The following is a 27,868-nucleotide window of genomic DNA, read 5'->3' as shown; positions in this document are numbered from 1 at the left end:
TTAAAAGGCTGTCTCTCCATGCCTCTTGGTCCCAGGCTTTGGGATAGTTAAAATGCTGCCTCTCCACGCCTCTTGGTCCTGGGCTTTGGGATAGTTAAAAGGCTGTCTCTCCATGCCTCCTGGTCCTGGGCTTTGGGATAGTTAAAAGGCTGTCTCTCCATGCCTCTTGGTCCGAGGCTTTGGGATAGTTAAGGCTGTCTCTCCATGCCTCTTGGTCCTGGGCTTTGGGATAGTTAAAAGGCTGCCTCTCCATGCCTCTTGGTCCAAGGCTTTGGGATAGTTAAGGCTGTCTCTCCATGCCTCTTGGTCCAAGGCTTTGGGATAGTTAAAAGGCTGTCTCTCCATGCCTCTTGGTCCTGGGCTTTGGGATAGTTAAAAGGCTGTCTCTCCATGCCGTTTGGTCCTGGGCTTTGGGATAGTTAAAAGGCTGCCTCTCCATGCCTCTTGGTCCTAGGCTTTGGGATAGTTATAAGGCTGTCTCTCCATGCCTCTTGGTCCTGGGCTTTGGGATAGTTAAAAGGCTGTCTCTCCATGCCTCTTGGTCTTTGGCTTTGGGATAGTTAAGGCTGTCTCTCCATGCCTCTTGGTCCCAGGCTTTGGGATAGTTAAAAGGCTGTCTCTCCATGCCTCTTGGTCCCAGGCTTTGGGATAGTTAAAAGGCTGTCTCTCCATGCCTCTTGGTCCTGGGCTTTGGGATAGTTAAGGCTGTCTCTCCATGCCTCTTGGTCCTGGGCTTTGGGATAGTTAAAAGGCTGCTCTCTCCATGCCTCTTGGTCCTGGGCTTTGGGATAGTTAAGGCTGTCTCTCCATGCCTCTTGGTCCTGGGCTTTGGGATAGTTAAGGCTGTCTCTCCATGCCTCTTGGTCCAAGGCTTTGGGATAGTTAAAAGGCTGTCTCTCCATGCCTCTTGGTCCTAGGCTTTGGGATAGTTAAAAGGCTGTCTCTCCATGTCTCTTGGTCCAAGGCTTTGGGATAGTTAAAAGGCTGTCTCTCCATGTCTCTTGGTCCAAGGCTTTGGGATAGTTAAAAGGCTGTCTCTCCATGCCTCTTGGTCCTAGGCATTGGGTTAGTTAAAAGGCTGTCTCTCCATGTCTCTTGGTCCAAGGCTTTGGGATAGTTAAAAGGCTGTCTCTCCATGCCTCTTGGTCCTAGGCATTGGGGTAGTTAAAAGGCTGTCTCTCCATGCCTCTTGGTCCTAGGCATTGGGTTAGTTAAAAGGCTGTCTCTCCATGCCTCTTGGTCCCAGGCTTTGGGATAGTTAAAAGACCAGAGGACCTGAGGGACCTACTGGGTACATAACTTAAAGCATGTCTGACATGTCTTGAGGTGCAAAATCATGGATTTATTTAAAAACCAATAGAAGAATCTTCAAATTAATTCTAAAACTAGCAGGCAGCCAGTACAGAGACCTTAATTAACCTCTTAGAGCTCTAGGGGCGCTATTTCATTTTTGGATAAAAAACGTTCCCGTTTTAAGCGCGATATTTTGTCACGAAAAGATGCTCGACTATGCATATTATTGACAGTTTTGGAAAGAAAACACTCTGAAGTTTCAGAATCTGCAAAGATTTTGTCTGTAAGTGCCCCAGAACTCATTCTACAGGCGAAACCAAGATGATGCATCACCCAGGAATTAGCAGAATTTCTGAAGCTCTGTTTTCCATTCTCTCCTTATATGGCTGTGATTGCGCAACGAATGAGCCTACACTTTCTGTCGTTCGCCCAAGGTCTTAGCAGCATTGTGACGTATTTGTAGGCATATCATTGGAAGATTGACCATAAGAGACTACATTTTCCAAGTGTCCGCCTGGTGTCCTGCGTCGAATTCGGTGCGCAATTGCCAGCTGCTTCCACTTTACCATTTGATTCAGGGGAGAAAGCATGTGTCCAAGAACGATGTATCAATGAAGAGATATGTGAAAAACACCTTGATGATTGATTCTAAACAACGTTTGCCATGTTTTCAGTCGATATTATGGAGTTAATTTGGAAAAAAGTTTGCGTTTTGAGGACTGAATTTATGGATTTTTTTTGGTAGCCAAATGTGATGTATAAAACGGAGCTATTTCTAATACACAAGGAATCTTTTTGGAAAAACTGAGCATCTGCTATCTAACTGAGAGTATCCTCATTGAAAACATCAGAAGTTCTTCAAAGGTAAATGATTTTATTTGAAGGCTTTTATGTTTTTGTTAATGTTGCGTGCTGGATGCTAACGCTAATGCTAACGCTAAATGCTAACTCTAGCTAGCTACTTTTACACAAATTATTGTTTTCCTATGGTTGAGAAGCATATTTTGAAAATCTGAGATGACAGTGTTGTTTACAAAAGGCTAAGCTTGAGAGATGGCATATTTATTTCATTTCATTTGCGATTTTCATAAATAGTTAACGTTGTGTTATGCTAATGAGCTTGCTGATAGATTTACACAATCCTGGATACAGGGGTTTTTTCATAGCTAAACGTGACGCAGAAAACGGAGCGATTTGTCCTAAACAAATAATCTTTCAGGAAAAACTGAACATTTGCTATCTGAGAGTCTCCTCATTGAAAACATCTGAAGTTCTTCAAAGGTAAATGATTTTTTTGAATGCTTTTCTGTTTTTTTGTGTAAATGTTGCCAGCTGAATGCTAATGCTAAATGCTACGTTAGCCATCAATACTGTTACACAAATGCTTGTTTTGCAATGGTTGAGAAGCATATTTTGAAAATCTGAGATGACAGTGTTGTTAACAAAAGGCTAAGCTTGAGAGCTAGCATATTTATTTCATTTCATTTGCGATTTTCATGAATAGTTAACGTTGCGTTATGGTAATGAGCTTGAGTCTGTATTCACGAACCCGGATCCGGGATGGGGAGATCAGAAAGGTTAAAACGGGTGTAATGTGTTCTCTGTCTGGTCTTGGTCAGTACCCTGCAGCATTCTGTATGTTTTACAGTACAGAGACCTTAAAACCAGTGTAATGTGTTCTCTGTCTGGTCCTGGTCAGTACCCTGCAGCATTCTGTATGTTTTACAGTACAGAGACCATTAAACTGGTGTAATGTGTTCTCTGTCTGGTCTTGGTCAGTACCCTGCAGCATTCTGTATGTTTTACAGTACAGAGACCTTAAAACCGGTGTAATGTGTTCTCTGTCTGGTCTTGGTCAGTACCCTGCAGCATTCTGTATGTTTTACAGTACAGAGACCTTAAAACCAGTGTAATGTGTTCTCTGTCTGGTCTTGGTCAGTACCCTGCAGCATTCTGTATGTTTTACAGTACAGAGACCATTAAACTGGTGTAATGTGTTCTCTGTCTGGTCTTGGTCAGTACCCTGCAGCATTCTGTATGTTTTACAGTACAGAGACCATTAAACTGGTGTAATGTGTTCTCTGTCTGGTCTTGGTCAGTACCCTGCAGCATTCTGTATGTTTTACAGTACAGAGACCTTAAAACCAGTGTAATGTGTTCTCTGTCTGGTCTTGGTCAGTACCCTGCAGCATTCTGTATGTTTTAAAGTACAGAGACCTTAAAACCAGTGTAATGTGTTCTCTGTCTGGTCTTGGTCAGTACCCTGCAGCATTCTGTATGTTTTACAGTACAGAGACCATTAAACCAGTGTAATGTGTTCTCTCTGTCTGGTCCTGGTCAGTACCCTGCAGCATTCTGTATGTATTACAGTGCAGAGACCATTAAACTGGTGTAATGTGTTCTCTGTCTGGTCCTGGTCAGTACCCTACAGCATTCTGTATGTTTTGTAGTTGAACAATGGCTTTCTTGGGTAGACCAGACAGGAGAGCATTACAGTAGTCAAGCCTGCTTGTAATAAAAGCATGGATGAGTCTCTATATCAGCCTGAGAGAGAAACGGCTACATCTTGGCAATGTACCTCAGGTGGTAAAAAGCTATTTTGGTCACATTCCTAATGTGTGATACAACATTTAGTTTAGAATCGAAAATAACACATTTTTTAAGGTATCTGTGACCAACAGATGCATATCGGTATTCCCAGTCATGTATAATTCATAGATTAGGGCACGATTTCCTTATATTAACTGTAATTTAGTAAAATATTTTAAAATATTGCATTTATACTTTTGTTCAGTGTAAATTATAATCTAACACTGCCTCAAGGGAGGATTTAGTGTAAATTATAATCCAACACTGCCTCAAGGGAGGATTTAGTGTAAATTATAATCTAACACTGCCTCAAGGGAGGATTTAGTGTAAATTATAATCTAACACTGCCTCAAGGGAGGATTTAGTGTAAATTATAATCTAACACTGCCTCAAGGGAGGGCTCAAATCTTGGCAGATTAGAATGTTGTTGATGTCTGTAAACAGGAAGTCACCCCACAGGGTATCATTACGTCATAGATTCACTCTCGGGTTGGTGGTTATGCTGTGTTGCTTTGTGCACAGAGATCCTATTAAATTACTACATGTAATTCTATGGTTTTGTATCTTAAATGACAATGTAATTCTATGGTTTTGTATCTTAAATGACAATGTAATTCTATGGTTTTGTCTATTAAATGACAATGTAATTCTATGGTTTTGTATCTTACTTGTAGAACAGGACGTAGGCCTCAGCGTTCTGGACGCAGGACTCTGACACCTCCGTGACGCTCTGGTCGTCAAACTCATACCACAGGTTGTTCAGGTCATTCCTGCAGTAGGCTATGTAGTGACCACCTGGGAGGAGGAGAACAGGTTGTTCAGGTCATTACTACAGTAGGCTATGTAGTGACCACCTGGGAGGAGGAGGAGGAGAACAGGTTGTTCAGGTCATTCCTGCAGTAGGTTATGTAGTGACCACCTGGGAGGAGGAGGAGGAGGAGAACAGGTTGTTCAGGTCATTACTACAGTAGGTTGTCCAGGTCATTCCTACAGTAGGTTGTCCAGGTCATTCCTACAGTAGGTTGTTCAGGTCATTACTACAGTAGGTTGTTCAGGTCATTACTACAGTAGGTTGTCCAGGTCATTCCTACAGTAGGTTGTTGTTCAGGTCATTACTACAGTAGGTTGTCCAGGTCATTCCTACAGTAGGTTGTTCAGGTCATTACTACAGTAGGTTGTCCAGGTCATTCCTACAGTAGGTTGTTCAGGTCATTACTACAGTAGGCTATGTAGTGACCACCTGGGAGGAGGAGGAGGAGAACAGGTTGTTCAGGTCATTACTACAGTAGGCTATGTAGTGACCACCTGGGAGGAGGAGGAGGAGGAGAACAGGTTGTTCAGGTCATTACTACAGTAGGTTATGTAGTGACCACCTGGGAGGAGGAGGAGGAGAACAGGTTGTTCAGGTCATTACTACAGTAGGTTGTTCAGGTCATTACTACAGTAGGTTGTCCAGGTCATTCCTACAGTAGGTTATGTAGTGACCACCTGGGAGGAGGAGGAGAAGAACAGGTTGTTCAGGTCATTACTACAGTAGGTTATGTAGTGACCACCTGGGAGGAGGAGGAGGAGAACAGGTTGTTCAGGTCATTACTACAGTAGGTTATGTAGTGACCACCTGGGAGGAGGAGGAGGAGAAGAACAGGTTGTTCAGGTCATTACTACAGTAGGCTATGTAGTGACCACCTGGGAGGAGGAGGAGGAGAACAGGTTGTTCAGGTCATTACTACAGTAGGTTATGTAGTGACCACCTGGGAGGAGGAGGAGGAGAAGAACAGGTTGTTCAGGTCATTACTACAGTAGGTTGTCCAGGTCATTCCTACAGTAGGTTGTCCAGGTCATTCCTACAGTAGGTTGTTCAGGTCATTACTACAGTAGGTTGTTCAGGTCATTACTACAGTAGGTTGTCCAGGTCATTCCTACAGTAGGTTGTTGTTCAGGTCATTACTACAGTAGGTTATGTAGTGACCACCTGGGAGGAGGAGGAGGAGAACAGGTTGTTCAGGTCATTACTACAGTAGGTTATGTAGTGACCACCTGGGAGGAGGAGGAGGAGAAGAACAGGTTGTTCAGGTCATTACTACAGTAGGTTGTCCAGGTCATTCCTACAGTAGGTTATGTAGTGACCACCTGGGAGGAGGAGGAGGAGAACAGGTTGTTCAGGTCATTACTACAGTAGGTTATGTAGTGACCACCTGGGAGGAGGAGGAGGAGAAGAACAGGTTGTTCAGGTCATTACTACAGTAGGCTATGTAGTGACCACCTGGGAGGAGGAGGAGGAGAACAGGTTGTTCAGGTCATTACTACAGTAGGTTATGTAGTGACCACCTGGGAGGAGGAGGAGGAGAAGAACAGGTTGTTCAGGTCATTACTACAGTAGGTTGTCCAGGTCATTCCTACAGTAGGTTGTTCAGGTCATTCCTACAGTAGGTTGTTCAGGTCATTCCTACAGTAGGTTATGTAGTGACCACCTGGGAGGAGGAGGAGGAGAACAGGTTGTTCAGGTCATTACTACAGTAGGCTATGTAGTGACCACCTGGGAGGAGGAGGAGGAGAACAGGTTGTTCAGGTCATTACTACAGTAGGTTATGTAGTGACCACCTGGGAGGAGGAGGAGGAGAACAGGTTGTTCAGGTCATTACTACAGTAGGCTATGTAGTGACCACCTGGGAGGAGGAGGAGGAGGAGAACAGGTTGTTCAGGTCATTACTACAGTAGGTTGTCCAGGTCATTCCTACAGTAGGTTGTTCAGGTCATTACTACAGTAGGCTATGTAGTGACCACCTGGGAGGAGGAGGAGGAGAACAGGTTGTTCAGGTCATTACTACAGTAGGCTATGTAGTGACCACCTGGGAGGAGGAGGAGGAGAACAGGTTGTTCAGGTCATTACTACAGTAGGCTATGTAGTGACCACCTGGGAGGAGGAGGAGGAGGAGAACAGGTTGTTCAGGTCATTACTACAGTAGGTTATGTAGTGACCACCTGGGAGGAGGAGGAGGAGAACAGGTTGTTCAGGTCATTACTACAGTAGGTTGTTCAGGTCATTCCTACAGTAGGTTGTTGTTCAGGTCATTACTACAGTAGGCTATGTAGTGACCACCTGGGAGGAGGAGGAGGAGAACAGGTTGTTCAGGTCATTACTACAGTAGGTTATGTAGTGACCACCTGGGAGGAGGAGGAGGAGAAGAACAGGTTGTTCAGGTCATTACTACAGTAGGCTATGTAGTGACCACCTGGGAGGAGGAGGAGGAGAACAGGTTGTTCAGGTCATTACTACAGTAGGTTATGTAGTGACCACCTGGGAGGAGGAGGAGGAGAAGAACAGGTTGTTCAGGTCATTACTACAGTAGGTTGTCCAGGTCATTCCTACAGTAGGTTGTTCAGGTCATTCCTACAGTAGGTTGTTCAGGTCATTCCTACAGTAGGTTGTTGTTCAGGTCATTCCTACAGTAGGTTGTTCAGGTCATTCCTACAGTAGGTTGTTCAGGTCATTCCTACAGTAGGTTGTCCAGGTCATTCCTACAGTAGGTTGTCCAGGTCATTCCTACAGTAGGTTGTTCAGGTCATTCCTACAGTAGGTTGTTGTTCAGGTCATTCCTACAGTAGGTTGTTCAGGTCATTCCTACAGTAGGTTGTCCAGGTCATTCCTACAGTAGGTTGTCCAGGTCATTCCTACAGTAGGTTGTCCAGGTCATTCCTACAGTAGGTTGTTCAGGTCATTCCTACAGTAGGTTGTTCAGGTCATTCCTACAGTAGGTTGTCCAGGTCATTCCTACAGTAGGTTGTTGTTCAGGTCATTCCTACAGTAGGTTGTCCAGGTCATTCCTACAGTAGGTTGTTCAGGTCATTCCTACAGTAGGTTGTTCAGGTCATTCCTACAGTAGGTTGTTCAGGTCATTCCTACAGTAGGTTGTTGTCCAGGTCATTACTACAGTAGGTTGTTGTCCAGGTCATTACTACAGTAGGTTGTTCAGGTCATTCCTACAGTAGGTTGTCCAGGTCATTCCTACAGTAGGTTGTTCAGGTCATTCCTACAGTAGGTTGTTGTTCAGGTCATTACTACAGTAGGTTGTTCAGGTCATTACTACAGTAGGTTGTTCAGGTCATTCCTACAGTAGGTTGTCCAGGTCATTCCTACAGTAGGTTGTTGTTCAGGTCATTACTACAGTAGGTTGTTCAGGTCATTCCTACAGTAGGTTGTTCAGGTCATTCCTACAGTAGGTTGTTCAGGTCATTCCTACAGTAGGTTGTCCAGGTCATTCCTACAGTAGGTTGTTGTTCAGGTCATTACTACAGTAGGTTGTTGTCCAGGTCATTCCTACAGTAGGTTGTTGTCCAGGTCATTACTACAGTAGGTTGTTCAGGTCATTCCTACAGTAGGTTGTCCAGGTCATTCCTACAGTAGGTTGTTGTTCAGGTCATTACTACAGTAGGTTGTTCAGGTCATTCCTACAGTAGGTTGTTCAGGTCATTCCTACAGTAGGTTGTTGTCCAGGTCATTCCTACAGTAGGTTGTTGTTCAGGTCATTACTACAGTAGGTTGTTCAGGTCATTCCTACAGTAGGTTGTTGTTCAGGTCATTCCTACAGTAGGTTGTTGTTCAGGTCATTCCTACAGTAGGTTGTCCAGGTCATTCCTACAGTAGGTTGTTCAGGTCATTACTACAGTAGGTTGTCCAGGTCATTCCTACAGTAGGTTGTCCAGGTCATTACTACAGTAGGTTGTTCAGGTCATTCCTACAGTAGGTTGTTCAGGTCATTCCTACAGTAGGTTGTTCAGGTCATTCCTACAGTAGGTTGTTGTTCAGGTCATTACTACAGTAGGTTGTAAAGGTCATTACTACAGTAGGTTGTTCAGGTCATTCCTACAGTAGGTTGTTCAGGTCATTCCTACAGTAGGTTGTCCAGGTCATTCCTACAGTAGGTTGTTGTTCAGGTCATTACTACAGTAGGTTGTTCAGGTCATTACTACAGTAGGTTGTTCAGGTCATTCCTACAGTAGGTTGTTGTTCAGGTCATTCCTACAGTAGGTTGTTGTCCAGGTCATTACTACAGTAGGTTGTTCAGGTCATTCCTACAGTAGGTTGTCCAGGTCATTCCTACAGTAGGTTGTTGTTCAGGTCATTCCTACAGTAGGTTGTTGTTCAGGTCATTACTACAGTAGGTTGTTGTTCAGGTCATTCCTACAGTAGGTTGTTGTTCAGGTCATTCCTACAGTAGGTTGTTGTTCAGGTCATTCCTACAGTAGGTTGTTGTTCAGGTCATTCCTACAGTAGGTTGTTGTTCAGGTCATTACTACAGTAGGTTATGTAGTGACCACCTGGTGTTGAAAGTGTAGTTCATCCAACAGTAGTGAATGTACTTCTACACAGCAATGTTCCTGGAGCGTCCCAATAATATCTCCTTTCATTCACTACTTCCCACAAATCTTAAAGCATTTGGATTGGTGGAGGCACGAGCGTGTCACTAGTGGGAGTTTCCACCAGATTTCTTTTACCAGTCATTTCCTTTCAAATCAGTGAAAGGAAAGTGAACAAGTGCACACTTAGGGAGGAAGGAGAGATCATTAGGAAGTAGCCATAGAGGAGGTTGGAGAAGGTTGGAGAAGGTTAAAAGTAAATTGAATCAAAAATGTGCTTTGCAACATTCTCTGTCAACAGGTAAATCACTGTCAACAGGGACATTCACTGTCAACAGGGACATTCTCTGTCAACAGGGACATGTTGACTTATGGACCGGACCCTTCCCAACAATTAATTTTATAATTGAAAAATAACAACAAGAAATAAACAAAAACACTGAGTAATGCTAACTTGGCTATATACACACACAGGGTACCAGTTAGCTAGACAAGAAGAACACGGTAGTGAGAGGAACTTAAACCACTGCATGGATCTGTCCCAATCTCAATGAATCACGTTCAGTTTATAATTAATTATACAGCCTCATAGGAGGGCCAACCAAAAACCATCATCTACCTCACAATGTCTACATCATCTGTTTAACAATGTTCAGAACGTTGGGGAATTGTCTCCGCTCAATCTACACATCTATCCTACACATCACCACATCTATACATTACCACATCTATCCTACACATTACCACATCTATACATCACCACATCAATCCTACACATTACCACATCTATACATCACCACATCTATACATCACCGCATCTATCCTACACATTACCACATCTATCCTACACATTACCACATCTATCCTACACATTACCACATCTATCCTACACATTCCCACATCTATCCACATCTATCCTACACATTACCACATCTATCCACATCTATCCTACACATTACCACATCTATCCACATCTATCCTACACATTACCACATCTATCCACATCTATCCTACACATCACCACATCTATACATCACCGCATCTATCCTACACATCACCACATCTATACATCACCGCATCTATCCTACACATCACCACATCTATACATCACCGCATCTATCCTACACATTACCACATCTATCCTACACATTACCACATCTATACATCACCACATCTATCCTACACATTACCACATCTATCCTACACATCACCACATCTATACATCACCGCATCTATCCTACACATTACCACATCTATCCTACACATCACCACATCTATACATCACCACATCTATCCTACACATTACCACATCTATCCTACACATTACCACATCTATCCTACACATTACCACATCTATACATCACCACATCTATCCTACACATTACCACATCTATCCTACACATTACCACATCTATCCTACACATTACCACATCTATACATCACCACATCTATCCTACACATTACCACATCTATCCTACACATCACCACATCTATACATCACCACATCTATCCTACACATTACCACATCTATCCTACACATTACCACATCTATCCTACACATCACCACATCTATACATTACCGCATCTATCCTACACATCACCACATCTATACATCACCACATCTATCCTACACATTACCACATCTATACATCACCACATCTATCCTACACATCACCACATCTATCCTACACATTACCACATCTATCCTACACATTACCACATCTATCCTACACATCACCACATCTATACATCACCGCATCTATCCTACACATTACCACATCTATACATCACCACATCTATCCTACACATTACCACATCTATCCTACACATTACCACATCTATCCTACACATTACCACATCTATCCTACACATTACCGCATCTATCCTACACATCACCACATCTATCCTACACATTACCACATCTATACATCACCGCATCTATCCTACACATTACCACATCTATCCTACACATTACCACATCTATACATTACCACATCTATCCTACACATTACCACATCTATCCTACACATTACCACATCTATACATTACCGCATCTATCCTACACATCACCACATCTATACATTACCGCATCTATCCTACACATCACCACATCTATCCTACACATCACCACATCTATACATCACCACATCTATCCTACACATCACCACATCTATCCTACACATTACCACATCTATACATCACCGCATCTATCCTACACATTACCACATCTATACATCACCGCATCTATCCTACACATTACCACATCTATACATCACCGCATCTATCCTACACATTACCACATCTATCCTACACATTCCCACATCTATACATCACCGCATCTATCCTACACATTACCACATCTATACATCACCACATCTATCCTACACATCACCACATCTATACATCACCACATCTATACATCACCGCATCTATCCTACACATTACCACATCTATCCTACACATTACCACATCTATCCTACACATTACCACATCTATCCTACACATCACCACATCTATACATTACCGCATCTATACATCACCGCATCTATCCTACACATTACCACATCTATCCTACACATTACCACATCTATACATCACCACATCTATCCTACACATTACCACATCTATCCTACACATTACCGCATCTATCCTACACATTACCACATCTATCCTACACATTACCACATCTATCCTACACATTCCCACATCTATCCTACACATTACCACATCTATCCTACACATTACCGCATCTATCCTACACATCACCACATCTATACATCACCACATCTATACATCACCGCATCTATCCTACACATTACCGCATCTATCCTACACATCACCACATCTATACATCACCACATCTATACATCACCGCATCTATCCTACACATTACCACATCTATCCTACACATTACCACATCTATCCTACACATTACCACATCTATCCTACACATTACCACATCTATCCTACACATTACCACATCTATCCTACACATTCCCACATCTATCCTACACATTACCACATCTATCCTACACATTACCACATCTATCCTACACATTACCACATCTATCCTACACATTACCACATCTATCCTACACATTACCACATCTATCCTACACATTCCCACATCTATCCTACACATTACCACATCTATCCTACACATTACCGCATCTATCCTACACATTACCACATCTATCCTACACATTCCCACATCTATCCTACACATTCCCACATCTATCCTACACATTCCCACATCTATCCTACACATTCCCACATCTATCCTACACATTACCACATCTATCCTACACATTACCGCATCTATCCTACACATTACCGCATCTATCCTACACATTACCACATCTATCCTACACATTACCACATCTATCCTACACATTCCCGCATCTATCCTACACATTACCGCATCTATCCTACACATTACCGCATCTATCCTACACATTACCGCATCTATCCTACACATTACCGCATCTATCCTACACATTACCGCATCTATCCTACACATTACCGCATCTATCCTACACATTACCGCATCTATCCTACACATTCCCGCATCTATCCTACACATTACCGCATCTATCCTACACATTCCCGCATCTATCCTACACATTCCCACATCTATCCACATCTATCCTACACATTCCCACATCTATCCACATCTATCCTACACATTCCCACATCTATCCACATCTATCCTACACATTCCCACATCTATCCACATCTATCCTACACATTCCCACATCTATCCACATCTATCCTACACATTCCCACATCTATCCACATCTATCCTACACATTCCCACATCTATCCTACACATTACCACATCTATCCACATCTATCCTACACATTCCCACATCTATCCTACACATTACCACATCTATCCACATCTATCCTACACATTCCCACATCTATCCTACACATTCCCACATCTATCCTACACATTCCCACATCTATCCTACACATTCCCACATCTATCCTACACATTACCACATCTATCCTACACATTACCACATCTATCCTACACATTACCACATCTATCCACATCTATCCTACACATTCCCACAGCTATCCTACACATTACCACATCTATCCACATCTATCCTACACATTCCCACATCTATCCTACACATTACCACATCTATCCTACACATTCCCACATCTATCCTACACATTACCACATCTATCCACATCTATCCTACACATTACCACATCTATCCTACACATTCCCACATCTATCCTACACATTCCCACATCTATCCTACACATTCCCACATCTATCCTACACATTCCCACATCTATCCTACACATTCCCACAACTATCCTACACATTCCCGCATCTATCCTACACATTCCCACAACTATCCTACACATTCCCGCATCTATCCTACACATTCCCACAACTATCCTACACATTCCCGCAACTATCCTACACATTCCCGCAACTATCCTACACATTACCGCATCTATCCTACACATTACCACATCTATCCTACACATTACCACATCTATCCTACACATTACCACATCTATCCTACACCACAACTATCCTACACATTCCCACATCTATCCTACACATCACCACATCTATCCTACACCACAACTATCCTACACATTACCACATCTATCCTACACATTCCCACATCTATCCACAACTATCCTACACATTACCACATCTATCCTACACCACAACTATCCTACACATTACCACATCTATCCTACACCACATCTATCCTACACATTACCACATCTATCCTACACCACATCTATCCTACACATTACCACATCTATCATACACCACAACTATCCTACACATTCCCACATCTATCCTACACATCACCACATCTATCCTACACCACAACTATCCTACACATTACCACATCTATCCTACACATTCCCACATCTATCCACAACTATCCTACACATTACCACATCTATCCTACACCACAACTATCCTACACATTACCACATCTATCCTACACCACAACTATCCTACACATTCCCACATCTATCCACAACTATCCTACACATTACCACATCTATCCTACACATTACCACATCTATCCTACACATTCCCACATCTATCCTACACCACAACTATCCTACACATTCCCACATCTATCCTACACCACAACTATCCTACACATTACCACATCTATCCTACACATTCCCACATCTATCCACAACTATCCTACACATTACCACATCTATCCTACACCACAACTATCCTACACATTACCACATCTATCCTACACCACATCTATCCTACACATTCCCACATCTATCCTACACCACAACTATCCTACACATTCCCACATCTATCCTACACATCACCACATCTATCCTACACCACAACTATCCTACACATTACCACATCTATCCTACACATTCCCACATCTATCCACAACTATCCTACACATTACCACATCTATCCTACACCACAACTATCCTACACATTACCACATCTATCCTACACCACATCTATCCTACACATTACCACATCTATCCTACACATCTATCCACATCTATCCTACACATTCCCACATCTATCCACATCTATCCTACACATTCCCACATCTATCCACATCTATCCTACACATTCCCACATCTATCCACATCTATCCTACACATTCCCACATCTATCCACATCTATCCTACACATTCCCACATCTATCCACATCTATCCTACACATTCCCACATCTATCCACATCTATCCTACACATTCCCACATCTATCCTACACATTGCCACATCTATCCACATCTATCCTACACATTCCCACATCTATCCTACACATTACCACATCTATCCACATCTATCCTACACATTCCCACATCTATCCTACACATTCCCACATCTATCCTACACATTACCACATCTATCCACATCTATCCTACACATTCCCACATCTATCCTACACATTCCCACATCTATCCTACACATTCCCACATCTATCCTACACATTACCACATCTATCCACATCTATCCTACACATTCCCACATCTATCCTACACATTACCACATCTATCCTACACATTACCACATCTATCCACATCTATCCTACACATTCCCACATCTATCCTACACATTCCCACATCTATCCTACACATTCCCACATCTATCCTACACATTCCCACATCTATCCTACACATTCCCACATCTATCCTACACATTCCCACAACTATCCTACACATTCCCGCATCTATCCTACACATTACCGCAACTATCCTACACATTCCCGCATCTATCCTACACATTCCCACAACTATCCTACACATTACCGCATCTATCCTACACATTACCACATCTATCCTACACATTACCACATCTATCCTACACATTACCACATCTATCCTACACATTACCACATCTATCCTACACCACAACTATCCTACACATCCCCACATCTATCCTACACATCACCACATCTATCCTACACCACATCTATCCTACACATTCCCACATCTATCCACAACTATCCTACACATTACCACATCTATCCTACACCACAACTATCCTACACATTACCACATCTATCCTACACCACATCTATCCTACACATTACCACATCTATCCTACACCACATCTATCCTACACATTACCACATCTATCCTACACCACAACTATCCTACACATTCCCACATCTATCCTACACATCACCACATCTATCCTACACCACAACTATCCTACACATCTATCCACAACTATCCTACACATTCCCACATCTATCCACAACTATCCTACACATTACCACATCTATCCTACACCACAACTATCCTACACATTACCACATCTATCCTACACCACAACTATCCTACACATTCCCACATCTATCCACAACTATCCTACACATTCCCACATCTATCCTACACATCACCACATCTATCCTACACCACAACTATCCTACACATTACCACATCTATCCTACACATTCCCACATCTATCCACAACTATCCTACACATTACCACATCTATCCTACACCACAACTATCCTACACATTACCACATCTATCCTACACCACATCTATCCTACACATTCCCACATCTATCCTACACCACAACTATCCTACACATTACCACATCTATCCTACACCACAACTATCCTACACATTACCACATCTATCCTACACCACAACTATCCTACACATTACCACATCTATCCTACACCACATCTATCCTACACATTCCCACATCTATCCTACACATTACCACATCTATCCTACACATTCCCACATCTATCCTACATTTCTATAACTATCCTACATTTCTATAACTATCCTACATTTCTATCTGAAAGCTCTAGCATCCTCCCATCTTAGAGGGGGCTTGGCCAGTGGCCCGGATGGAACACTCACTGCTGGCGGTGCCATGGTGACAGATGACCGACAGCAGGTCGTAGGAGGTGGTGTGGGCGGAGCTATCCTTGGCCAGGAAGGGCTGCAGGTCCAGGCCCTCCAATGGGAAGGAGACGTGAGTCCCGATCTTAGTGGAGAACATCAGCTCGTGTCTAAACCGCTTCAGGTGGATGCACAGGATCTGGAGGGGATGACAAATAATTTAATATTCAACTGTGGTTTAGTAGTTGTGACATAACTTGATGGCTTTTCTAATGCGTTGGAGCACTCACCTCAGGAACACTCTGAACTTTACAGAATTTCACTCCGTTCCGTAATCTAGGAGAATATTTTAAAAATCAGTCTTTATTCATGTAGGAGTTTAACTTCCGTCATCTAACAATTTAAAATCTCATTTTTAAAGTGGGAGTTGTGAGGTACTCACTTCTTGCATTTCTCACAGCTGTACATGTTGTCTCCTTTCAGCTCGTCCCGGGCAAAGAAGGCAGCCAGACAGTCCTGTAGGGTCACCACAGGACCCCAGAACCAGCTGGAACACACAGTTTAACCATTAACGGACTAGACTTTACACAACTCACTAGCGATGTGTTTATCAGCTTTAACCAATGAATACCGTTGTTTTTCGGGTCACTTGGTGTCAGCAGACTATCTGACTATGTTGACCCCTAAACAACACACTCTGGGCTCCATTTTCGGCTGGCGTTAAGGCGGCGCTAGTGTCAAATGCTCTTTTCGACTTGTAAAAGCCAGCGCTCCGCTTTTTTCCAACCCTAGCCTTAGGGCTAGTAATTCACCTGTCTTATATCAGCTCGCTAGAGCTTTTCCGTGTCCTCAAAACGTGTGCCAATGTGCCAATTTCAAGCAACTCTACTGGTGATATTTAAGACTCACCAAATGCTGGTCTTAGCGGTTATGCAAATCGGTTATGGCACCAATTATTCAGTGGAGGCGTACAGTATTTTATTTAACGAGGCAAGTCAGTTAAGAACAAATTATTATTTACAATGGCGGCCTACCCGGGCCAAACCCGGACGATGCTGGGCCCAATTGTGCTCCGCCCTATGGGACTCCCAATCACGGCCGGTTGTGATACAGCCTGGAATCGAACCAGGGTCTGTAGTGACGCCTCTAGCACTGAAACGCAGTGCCTTAGACCGCTGAGGCACTTGGGAGCCTAATCAGTAGTCAATAAACAATATTTATTTCAAATATCACGAGCAGCAAAACAGTCAAACATTCCCCCTTTCTTCTTTATATTGGACATTATTTTTGTCCTTACAGCGTCTGTGAAAAGTTTGGATTTATGTGCGATGCCCACTGAATGAAAGGTGTCAGTGACTGTAGGAAGTGTGTTTAGGAACATTAAGTTATTACAATAGACTGCTAGACTGTTTTTCCTTTATCCTTGGCCACTTTCATCTGTTGGTCCCAACTGTCAAATAGCGGGGAATTCTGATCGCTGTCCTTGGTGCTGAACCCACTGTAGCCTAGACTACAGTGGAGGCTGGTGAGGGGAGGATGGCTCATAATAATGTCTGGAACAGCGCAAAAGGAATGGCATCAAACCCCTGGAAACCATTTATTTGATACCGTTCCACCAATTCCGCTCCAGCCGTTACCACGAGCCCGTCCTCCCCAATTAAAGTGCCACCAGCCTCCTGTGCTAGACTATTAGTTTACCTTTCACATGGCAAAGTCACCAACAGGCCATATCAGGCGATGGTAGGCTAATCTTATTTTAATGTTTTGGGCAATGTCCAACTGTCCATGGCTTGAATATGCATGGCATTTTCTAAATGTGAATGTGTATAAACTAATATTTCCATGTTAAAGCCAATAAAATAAAAAAGTTAATTGGCTACATTGCTGTTATAACGAGAAATACCATTAAATAAACTAGACTAACATCCATGCCTCCTGCCAGAGCCCTTCGGCCAACGTGTGAACACAGCCTTATCCTCATGGAACGAGACATGGGATTTATGATACGTTCCTGACCCCATCCTATGTAGAAAAAAATATATAGTTGTTGGTTTAAAATAATTTAATGAGTTTTATATCAAATGAGACATTAAAAAACAACTATCAAAACGTATTAAAAATGGTTCACCATCTATGGGTTTATGGTGACAACTTACATGGCTGATTTTCATCTGCTAATTCTGGACAAGTGCCAATCTGATCAGTAATATTGATTAATTATGACATTTGCGAGCAGTAGAGTGGACATTCCCTCTTCCTCTATGGATCTTTATCCAGCTCTTGGGAACAGGTTGGACGTGTGGAAAACCCAGTCAGCGTTCCCTGTATTATACACCCACGGGGAGCAATGGTGGTGCCCGGAACTGTCTATTTAAAACAAAACATTTCATTTTTAGTAGTTGTCCTGCTGAAAGGTGAATTCATCTCCCAGTGTCTGGTGGAAAGCAGACAGCCAGGGTTTCCTCTAGGATTTAGCCTGTGCTTAGCGCCATTCTAGTTCCTATTTATCCTGAAAAACTCCAGTCATTAACAATTACAAGCATGCGCATAATTATTTATATATATTTTTTTACCTTTATTTAACTAGGCAAGTCAGTTAAGAACAAGTGGGTTAACTGCCTTGTTATGGGGCAGAACAACAGATTTTTACCTTGTCAGCTCAGGGGTTTGAACTTGCAACCTTCCGGTTACTAGTCCAACACTCTAACCACTAGGCTACCTGCCGCCCCTCCCCTCTAACCACTAGGCTACCTGCCGCTCCTAATGATTTAGCAACCACTATGCTTGAGAGTCTTATTCAGTAATGGATATGGGTTTTACTTTAGTACCTTGTTGCAAACAGGAAGCATGTTTTTGGAATATTTTTATTCTGTACAGGCTTCCTTCTTTTCACTCTGTCATGTAGGTTAGTATTGTGGAGTAACTACAATGTTGTTGATCCATCCTCAGCTTTCTCCAATCATAGCCATTAAACTCTGAGACTGTTTTAAAGTCACCATTGGTCTCATGGTGAAATCCCTGAGCGGTTTCCTTCCTCTCCGGCAACTGAGTTAGGAAGGACGCCTGTATCTTTGTAGTGACTGGGTGTATTGATACACCATCCAAAAGTGTAATGAAAAACTTGACCATGTTCAAATAGATATTCAATGTCAGATGTTTCATTTTATTTGTACCCATCTACCAATAGGTACCTTTCTTTGTGAGGCATTGGAAAACCTCCCTGGTCTTTGTGGTTGATTCTGTGTTTTAAATTCACTGCTTCGACTGAGGGACCTTACAGATAATTGTATGTGTGGGGTACAGAGATGAGGGACCTTACAGATAATTGTATGTGCAGGGTACAGAGATGAGGGACCTTACAGATAATTGTATGTGCAGGGTACAGAGATGAGGTAATCGTTCAAAAATCATGTTAAACACACAGAGTGAGCCCAGGCAACTTATTATGTGACTCATTAAGCACATTCTTACTCCTGAACTATTTAGGCTCACCATAACAAAGAGGTTGAATACTTATTGACTGAAGACATTTCCGGTTTTAATTTGGTTTATTTGTAAAAATGTCTGAAAACATAATTTCACTTTGACATGAGGGTGTATTGTGTGTAGGCCAGTGACATTTTAATGTCATCCATTTTAATGCTGTAACACAACATGTGGAGAAAGTCAAGAGGTGGGGATACCTCCCGAAGGCCCCGTGGGGATACCTCCCGAAGGCCCAGTGGGGATACCTCCCGAAGGCCCCGTGGGGATACCTCCCGAAGGCCCAGTGGGGATACCTCCCGAAGGCCCAGTGGGGATACCTCCCGAAGGCCCAGTGGGGATACCTCCCGAAGGCCCAGTGGGGATACCTCCCGAAGGCCCTGTAGTAATGTATTAAGTAACTAATAACATAACAGATGTGTTTGCATTTGGATTTATTATGGATCCCGAACAGTTCCTGTCAAGGCAGCAGCTACTCTTCCTGGGGTGTACCCATAAGGGGGTATAATAGTTAGGGTCACCAGGCTGTCTGTACCCATAAGGGGGTATAATAGTTAGGGTCCCCAGGCTGTCTGTACCCATTAAAGGGTATAATAGTTAGGGTCACCAGGCTGTCTGTACCCATTAAAGGGTATAATAGTTAGGGTCACCAGGCTGTCTGTACCCATAAGGGGGTATAATAGTTAGGGTCCCCAGGCTGTCTGTACCCATTAAAGGGTATAATAGTTAGGGTCCCCAGGCTGTCTGTACCCATTAAAGGGTATAATAGTTAGGGTCACCAGGCTGTCTGTACCCATTAAAGGGTATAATAGTTAGGGTCCCCAGGCTGTCTGTACCCATTAAAGGGTATAATAGTTAGGGTCCCCAGGCTGTCTGTACCCATTAAAGGGTATAATAGTTAGGGTCCCCAGGCTGTCTGTACCCATTAAAGGGTATAATAGTTAGGGTCCCCAGGCTGTCTGTACCCATTAAAGGGTATACTAGTTAGGGTCACCAGGCTGTCTGTACCCATTAAAGGGTATAATAGTTAGGGTCACCAGGCTGTCTGTACCCATTAAAGGGTATAATAGTTAGGGTCCCCAGGCTGTCTGTACCCATTAAAGGGTATAATAGTTAGGGTCACCAGGCTGTCTGTACCCATTAAAGGGTATAATAGTTAGGGTCCTAGGGTCACCAGGCTGTCTGTACCCATTAAAGGGTATACTAGTTAGGGTCACCAGGCTGTCTGTACCCATTAAAGGGTATAATAGTTAGGGTCACCAGGCTGTCTGTACCCATTAAAGGGTATAATAGTTAGGGTCACCAGGCTGTCTGTGCCCATTAAAGGGTATAATAGTTAGGGTCCCCAGGCTGTCTGTACCCATAAGGGGGTATAATAGTTAGGGTCCCCAGGCTGTCTGTACCCATTAAAGGGTATAATAGTTAGGGTCCCCAGGCTGTCTGTACCCATTAAAGGGTATAATAGTTAGGGTCCCCAGGCTGTCTGTACCCATTAAAGGGTATAATAGTTAGGGTCCCCAGGCTGTCTGTACCCATTAAAGGGTATACTAGTTAGGGTCACCAGGCTGTCTGTACCCATTAAAGGGTATAATAGTTAGGGTCCCCAGGCTGTCTGTACCCATTAAAGGGTATAATAGTTAGGGTCACCAGGCTGTCTGTACCCATTAAAGGGTATAATAGTTAGGGTCCCCAGGCTGTCTGTACCTATTAAAGGGTATAATAGTTAGGGTCCCCAGGCTGTCTGTACCCATTAAAGGGTATAATAGTTAGGGTCCCCAGGCTGTCTGTACCCATTAAAGGGTATAATAGTTAGGGTCACCAGGCTGTCTGTACCCATTAAAGGGTATAATAGTTAGGGTCACCAGGCTGTCTGTACCCATTAAAGGGTATAATAGTTAGGGTCACCAGGCTGTCTGTACCCATTAAAGGGTATAATAGTTAGGGTCCCCAGGCTGTCTGTACCCATTAAAGGGTATAATAGTTAGGGTCACCAGGCTGTCTGTACCCATTAAAGGGTATAATAGTTAGGGTCACCAGGCTGTCTGTACCCATTAAAGGGTATAATAGTTAGGGTCCCCAGGCTGTCCGTACCTCTTGATGTATTCCATGACGAAGGCGACCCATCCCTGAGCAGCGTAGGCCTCACCACAGGAGCCAGCCTTGATCAGAGACGTCTGATGGGAGGAGGAGTGGAGTTTAGCCAGGTCCTCCTTACCTGGGATGGGCAGGGACAGGTCCTGGAAGTTCTCTAGGGTCACTGACACCTGGAGAAGAATGGGAAGTCATTTTATTCATTTAACCTTTTAAATCAGGGAGTCACAGATGAAGCCCAAATAATCAAAATTACACATCAAATATGTACAAGAAATGCAAGCATGTCATAGAAAACCCATTCATCACTAATGTAATCAGGATGGAGAGATGAGGCAGAGGAAGGAGAGTACAGTTGTTTTTTCACACGCTTATATGGTAAGAATAAAGGCCATAGAGAATGATCCATCAACTACAGGACAGGGGGAGACAGAGGGTCCATCCTCTACAGGACAGGGGGAGACAGAGGGTCCATCCTCTACAGGACAGGGGGAGACAGAGGGTCCATCCTCTACAGGACAGGGGGAGACAGAGGGTCCATCCTCTACAGGGCAGAGGATCCATCCTCTACAGGACAGGGGGAGACAGAGGGTCCATCCTCTACAGGACAGGGGGAGACAGAGGGTCCATCCTCTACAGGGCAGGGGGAGACAGAGGGTCCATCCTCTACAGGGCAGGGGGAGACAGAGGGTCCATCCTCTACAGGACAGGGGGAGACAGAGGGTCCATCCTCTACAGGGCAGGGGGAGACAGAGGGTCCATCCTCTACAGGGCAGGGGGAGACAGAGGGTCCATCCTCTACAGGGCAGGGGGAGACAGAGGGTCCATCCTCTACAGGGCAGGGGGAGACAGAGGGTCCATCCTCTACAGGGCAGGGGGAGACAGAGGGTCCATCCTCTACAGGGCAGAGGATCCATCCTCTACAGGGCAGAGGATCCATCCTCTACAGGACAGGGGGAGACAGAGGGTCCATCCTCTACAGGACAGGGGGAGACAGAGGGTCCATCCTCTACAGGACAGGGGGAGACAGAGGGTCCATCCTCTACAGGGCAGGGGGAGACAGAGGGTCCATCCTCTATAGGGCAGGGGGAGACAGAGGGTCCATCCTCTACAGGGCAGGGGGAGACAGAGGGTCCATCCTCTACAGGGCAGGGGGAGACAGAGGGTCCATCCTCTACAGGGCAGGGGGACACAGGGTTAAGGTCTACTCCATGATAATTATGCCCCATTGTCTGGCTACTCAGACGTTAGTTTCTCGTCAGGCAGCGGGAGAATGTCAACACATTTGGGGCCGTCTAGTTGGTCCAGAAACTGATGTTTTGGACCAGAGTCAGGACACACGTGGGAGCCAATCGCTGGTGACTATGTTTCGTACAACGCCACAAACGACTTGAATAATTGCCGCCTCAGACTAAAGTCTGTAGCGAACAACAGAGCAGCGGGAGAATGTCGATTCGTCAGGCTAGGTGCTCAACAAGATGGCTACACCAACTACTTACCCTGTCGCAGGTCAGACACTGCACTGAGCTGACAATGGTCCCGTCAAACACGTCTGATATCACACTACGGTACTTCTTCTGACGCTTGCTCTTCGGTGAGGAAAACGAGGTCACTGCAGAGGCAGAGAGAGAGAGAGAGTCAGGCTACACAGACAGCGGACAACAATATGTTGTCTTTCTGCCTACATTACTACTGCAGAGGCAGAGAGAGAGAGAGAGAGTCAGGCTACACAGACAGCGGACAACAATATGTTGTCTTTCTGCCTACATTACTACTGCAGAGGCAGAGAGAGAGAGAGAGAGTCAGGCTACACAGACAGCGGACAACAATATGTTGTCTTTCTGCCTACATTACTACTGCAGAGGCAGAGAGAGAGAGAGAGAGTCAGGCTACACAGACAGCGGACAACAATATGTTGTCTTTCTGCCTACATTACTACTGCAGAGGCAGAGAGAGAGAGAGAGAGAGTCAGGCTACACAGACAGCGGACAACAATATGTTGTCTTTCTGCCTACATTACTACTGCAGAGGCAGAGAGAGAGAGAGAGAGAGTCAGGCTACACAGACAGCGGACAACAATATGTTGTCTTTCTGCCCACATTACTACTGCAGAGGCAGAGAGAGAGAGAGAGAGTCAGGCTACACAGACAGCGGACAACAATATGTTGTCTTTCTGCCCACATTACTACTGCAGAGGCAGAGAGAGAGAGAGAGAGAGAGTCAGGCTACACAGACAGCGGACAACAATATGTTGTCTTTCTGCCTACATTACTACTGCAGAGGCAGAGAGAGAGAGAGAGAGAGAGAGTCAGGCTACACAGACAGCGGACAACAATATGTTGTCTTTCTGCCTACATTACTACTGCAGAGGCAGAGAGAGAGAGAGAGAGAGAGTCAGGCTACACAGACAGCGGACAACAATATGTTGTCTTTCTGCCTACATTACTACTGCAGAGGCAGAGAGAGAGAGAGAGAGTCAGGCTACACAGACAGCGGACAACAATATGTTGTCTTTCTGCCCACATTACTACTGCAGAGGCAGAGAGAGAGAGAGAGAGAGAGTCAGGCTACACAGACAGCGGACAACAATATGTTGTCTTTCTGCCTACATTACTACTGCAGAGGCAGAGAGAGAGAGAGAGAGAGTCAGGCTACACAGACAGCGGACAACAATATGTTGTCTTTCTGCCTACATTACTACTGCAGAGGCAGAGAGAGAGAGAGAGAGAGAGTCAGGCTACACAGACAGCGGACAACAATATGTTGTCTTTCTGCCTACATTACTACTGCAGAGGCAGAGAGAGAGAGAGAGAGTCAGGCTACACAGACAGCGGACAACAATATGTTGTCTTTCTGCCCACATTACTACTGCAGTGTCTTTCTGCCTACATTACTACTGCAGAGGCAGAGAGAGAGAGAGAGAGAGTCAGGCTACACAGACAGCGGACAACAATATGTTGTCTTTCTGCCTACATTACTACTGCAGAGGCAGAGAGAGAGAGAGAGAGAGTCAGGCTACACAGACAGCGGACAACAACATGTTGTCTTTCCATTGTTTTCATTACTACCGCAGTGTATTTCTGCCTACATTACTACTGCAGTGTCTTTCTGCCCACATTACTACCGCAGTGTCTTTCTGCCTACATTACTACCGCAGTGTCTTTCTGCCTACATTACTACTGCAGTGTCTTTCTGCCCACATTACTACTGCAGTGTATTTCTGCCCACATTACTACTGCAGTGTCTTTCTGCCCACATTACTACTGCAGTGTCTTTCTGCCTACATTACTACTGCAGTGTCTTTCTGCCTACATTACTACTGAAGTGTCTTTCTGCCCACATTACTACTGCAGTGTCTTTCTGCCTACATTACTACTGCAGTGTCTTTCTGCCCACATTACTACTGCAGTGTCTTTCTGCCTACATTACTACAGCAGTGTCTTTCAGCCTATATTACTACTGCAGTGTCTTTCTGCCTACATTACTACTGCAGTGTATTTCGGCCTACATTACTACTGCAGTGTCTTTCTGCCTACATTACTACTGCAGTGTCTGCCTACATTACTACTGCAGTGTCTGCCTACATTACTACTGCAGTGTCTTTCTGCCTACATTACTACTGCAGTGTCTGCCTACATTACTACTGCAGTGTCTTTCTGCCCACATTACTACTGCAGTGTCTTTCTGCCTACATTACTACCGCAGTGTCTTTCTGCCTACATTACTACTGCAGTGTCTTTCTGCCTACATTACTACTGCAGTGTATTTCGGCCTACATTACTACTGCAGTGTCTGCCTACATTACTACTGCAGTGTCTTTCTGCCTACATTACTACTGCAGTGTCTTTCTGCCCACATTACTACTGCAGTGTCTTTCTGCCCACATTACTACTGCAGTGTTGTTCTGCCTACATTACTACCGCAGTGTCTTTCTGCCTACATTACTACCGCAGTGTCTTTCTGCCTACATTACTACTGCAGTGTATTTCGGCCTACATTACTACTGCAGTGTCTTTCTGCCTACATTACTACTGCAGTGTCTGCCTACATTACTACTGCAGTGTCTTTCTGCCTACATTACTACTGCAGTGTCTTTCTGCCTACATTACTACTGCAGTGTCTTTCTGCCTACATTACTACTGCAGTGTCTTTCTGCCCACATTACTACTGCAGTATTGTTCTGCCCACATTACTACTGCAGTGTCTTTCTGCCTACATTACTACCGCAGTGTCTTTCTGCCTACATTACTACCGCAGTGTCTTTCTGCCCACATTACTACTGCAGTGTCTTTCTGCCCACATTACTACTGCAGTGTCTTTCTGCCCACATTACTACTGCAGTGTCTTTCTGCCTACAATACTACTGCAGTGTCTTTCTGCCCATTCTCCTACTGCAGTGTCTTTCTGCCTACATTCCTACTGCAGTGTCTTTCTGCCCACATTACTACCGCAGTGTCTTTCTGCCTACATTCCTACTGCAGTGTCTTTCTGCCCATTCTCCTACTGCAGTGTCTTTCTGCCCACATTACTACTGCAGTGTCTTTCTGCCTACATTACTACAGCAGTGTCTTTCTGCCTACATTACTACAGCAGTGTCTTTCTGCCTACATTACTACAGCAGTGTCTTTCTGCCTACATTACTACTGCAGTGTCTTTCTGCCTACATTACTACTGCAGTGTCTTTCTGCCTACATTACTACAGCAGTGTCTTTCTGCCTACATTACTACTGCAGTGTCTTTCTGCCTACATTACTACTGCAGTATTGTTCTGCCTACATTACTACTGCAGTGTCTTTCTGCCTACATTACTACTGCAGTGTCTTTCTGCCTACATTACTACAGCAGTGTCTTTCTGCCTACATTCCTACTGCAGTGTCTTTCTGCCCATTCTCCTACTGCAGTGTCTTTCTGCCTACATTCCTACTGCAGTGTCTTTCTGCCAACATTACTACTGCAGTGTCTTTCTGCCCATTCTCCTACTGCAGTGTCTTTCTGCCCACATTCCTACCGCAGTGTCTTTCTGCCCACATTACTACCGCAGTGTCTTTCTGCCAACATTACTACTGCAGTGTCTTTCTGCCTACACTGCCCACATTACTACTGCAGTGTCTTTCTGCCCACATTACTACTGCAGTGTCTTTCTGCCTACATTACTACTGCAGTGTCTTTCTGCCTACATTACTACTGCAGTGTCTTTCTGCCTACATTACTACTGCACTGTCCCCAGAGAGATATTCTATGTGCTACATAGTAAATACTTTTCAGATGGCTGGAGGAGATTCCTGGCCAGACACAGTTGTTCCTGGGTGGACTGGAGGACATCTTGGTGAAGGAGTGTCCTTCCATGGGGACTGGGGTCTGGGGTCGGGTGCTGCTGGAGACCACCTCGGGGAATGAGTCTGGAGCGAAGGAGAGAGGAAGAGACTAGGGATGTCAAAGGTTAACCGTTAAATAACGGCTAGCTGCCGGTCAAGCTGATCGGACTACAGGGCCATTTGCATTCTGACTAAATTGTCAAGTGTGTTTTTTGATGAGCCGTCATGTTATTTATCATCTCCTTTGAGTGGAATATCAATCACCTGTTGGATGGACAGCATGAGAGCTCCTCAAAATGGCAGGTAGACTAGTGGTTAGAGGGGAGGGGCGGCAGGTAGACTAGTGGTTAGAGGGGAGGGGAGGCAGGTAGACTAGTGGTTAGAGGGGAG

General features: G+C 44.3%; 1 protein-coding gene across 3 annotated transcripts in view; it reads right to left on the bottom strand.

Annotated features, from left to right (window-relative positions):
* Window positions 1–27,868, bottom strand: part of usp33 (ubiquitin specific peptidase 33) — a 74,717-nt gene that overhangs the window by 16,462 nt on the left and 30,387 nt on the right. For all 3 annotated transcript variants that reach the window (XM_036986719.1, XM_036986718.1, XM_036986717.1), the window contains exons 11-17: window positions 27,422–27,562; window positions 23,663–23,775; window positions 22,164–22,336; window positions 17,032–17,136; window positions 16,880–16,925; window positions 16,608–16,788; window positions 4,551–4,677 (exon numbers count right to left, since the gene is read on the bottom strand). In XM_036986719.1, coding sequence (XP_036842614.1) covers window positions 4,551–4,677; window positions 16,608–16,788; window positions 16,880–16,925; window positions 17,032–17,136; window positions 22,164–22,336; window positions 23,663–23,775; window positions 27,422–27,562 — 886 coding nt within the window. The remainder of the gene's footprint in view (window positions 1–4,550; window positions 4,678–16,607; window positions 16,789–16,879; window positions 16,926–17,031; window positions 17,137–22,163; window positions 22,337–23,662; window positions 23,776–27,421; window positions 27,563–27,868) is intronic.

This window comes from Oncorhynchus mykiss, chromosome 8, assembly GCF_013265735.2.
Source record: "Oncorhynchus mykiss isolate Arlee chromosome 8, USDA_OmykA_1.1, whole genome shotgun sequence".
In the NCBI taxonomy this organism is placed as follows: domain Eukaryota; kingdom Metazoa; phylum Chordata; class Actinopteri; order Salmoniformes; family Salmonidae; genus Oncorhynchus; species Oncorhynchus mykiss.
This window is presented reverse-complemented; position numbering and strand designations above follow the sequence as displayed.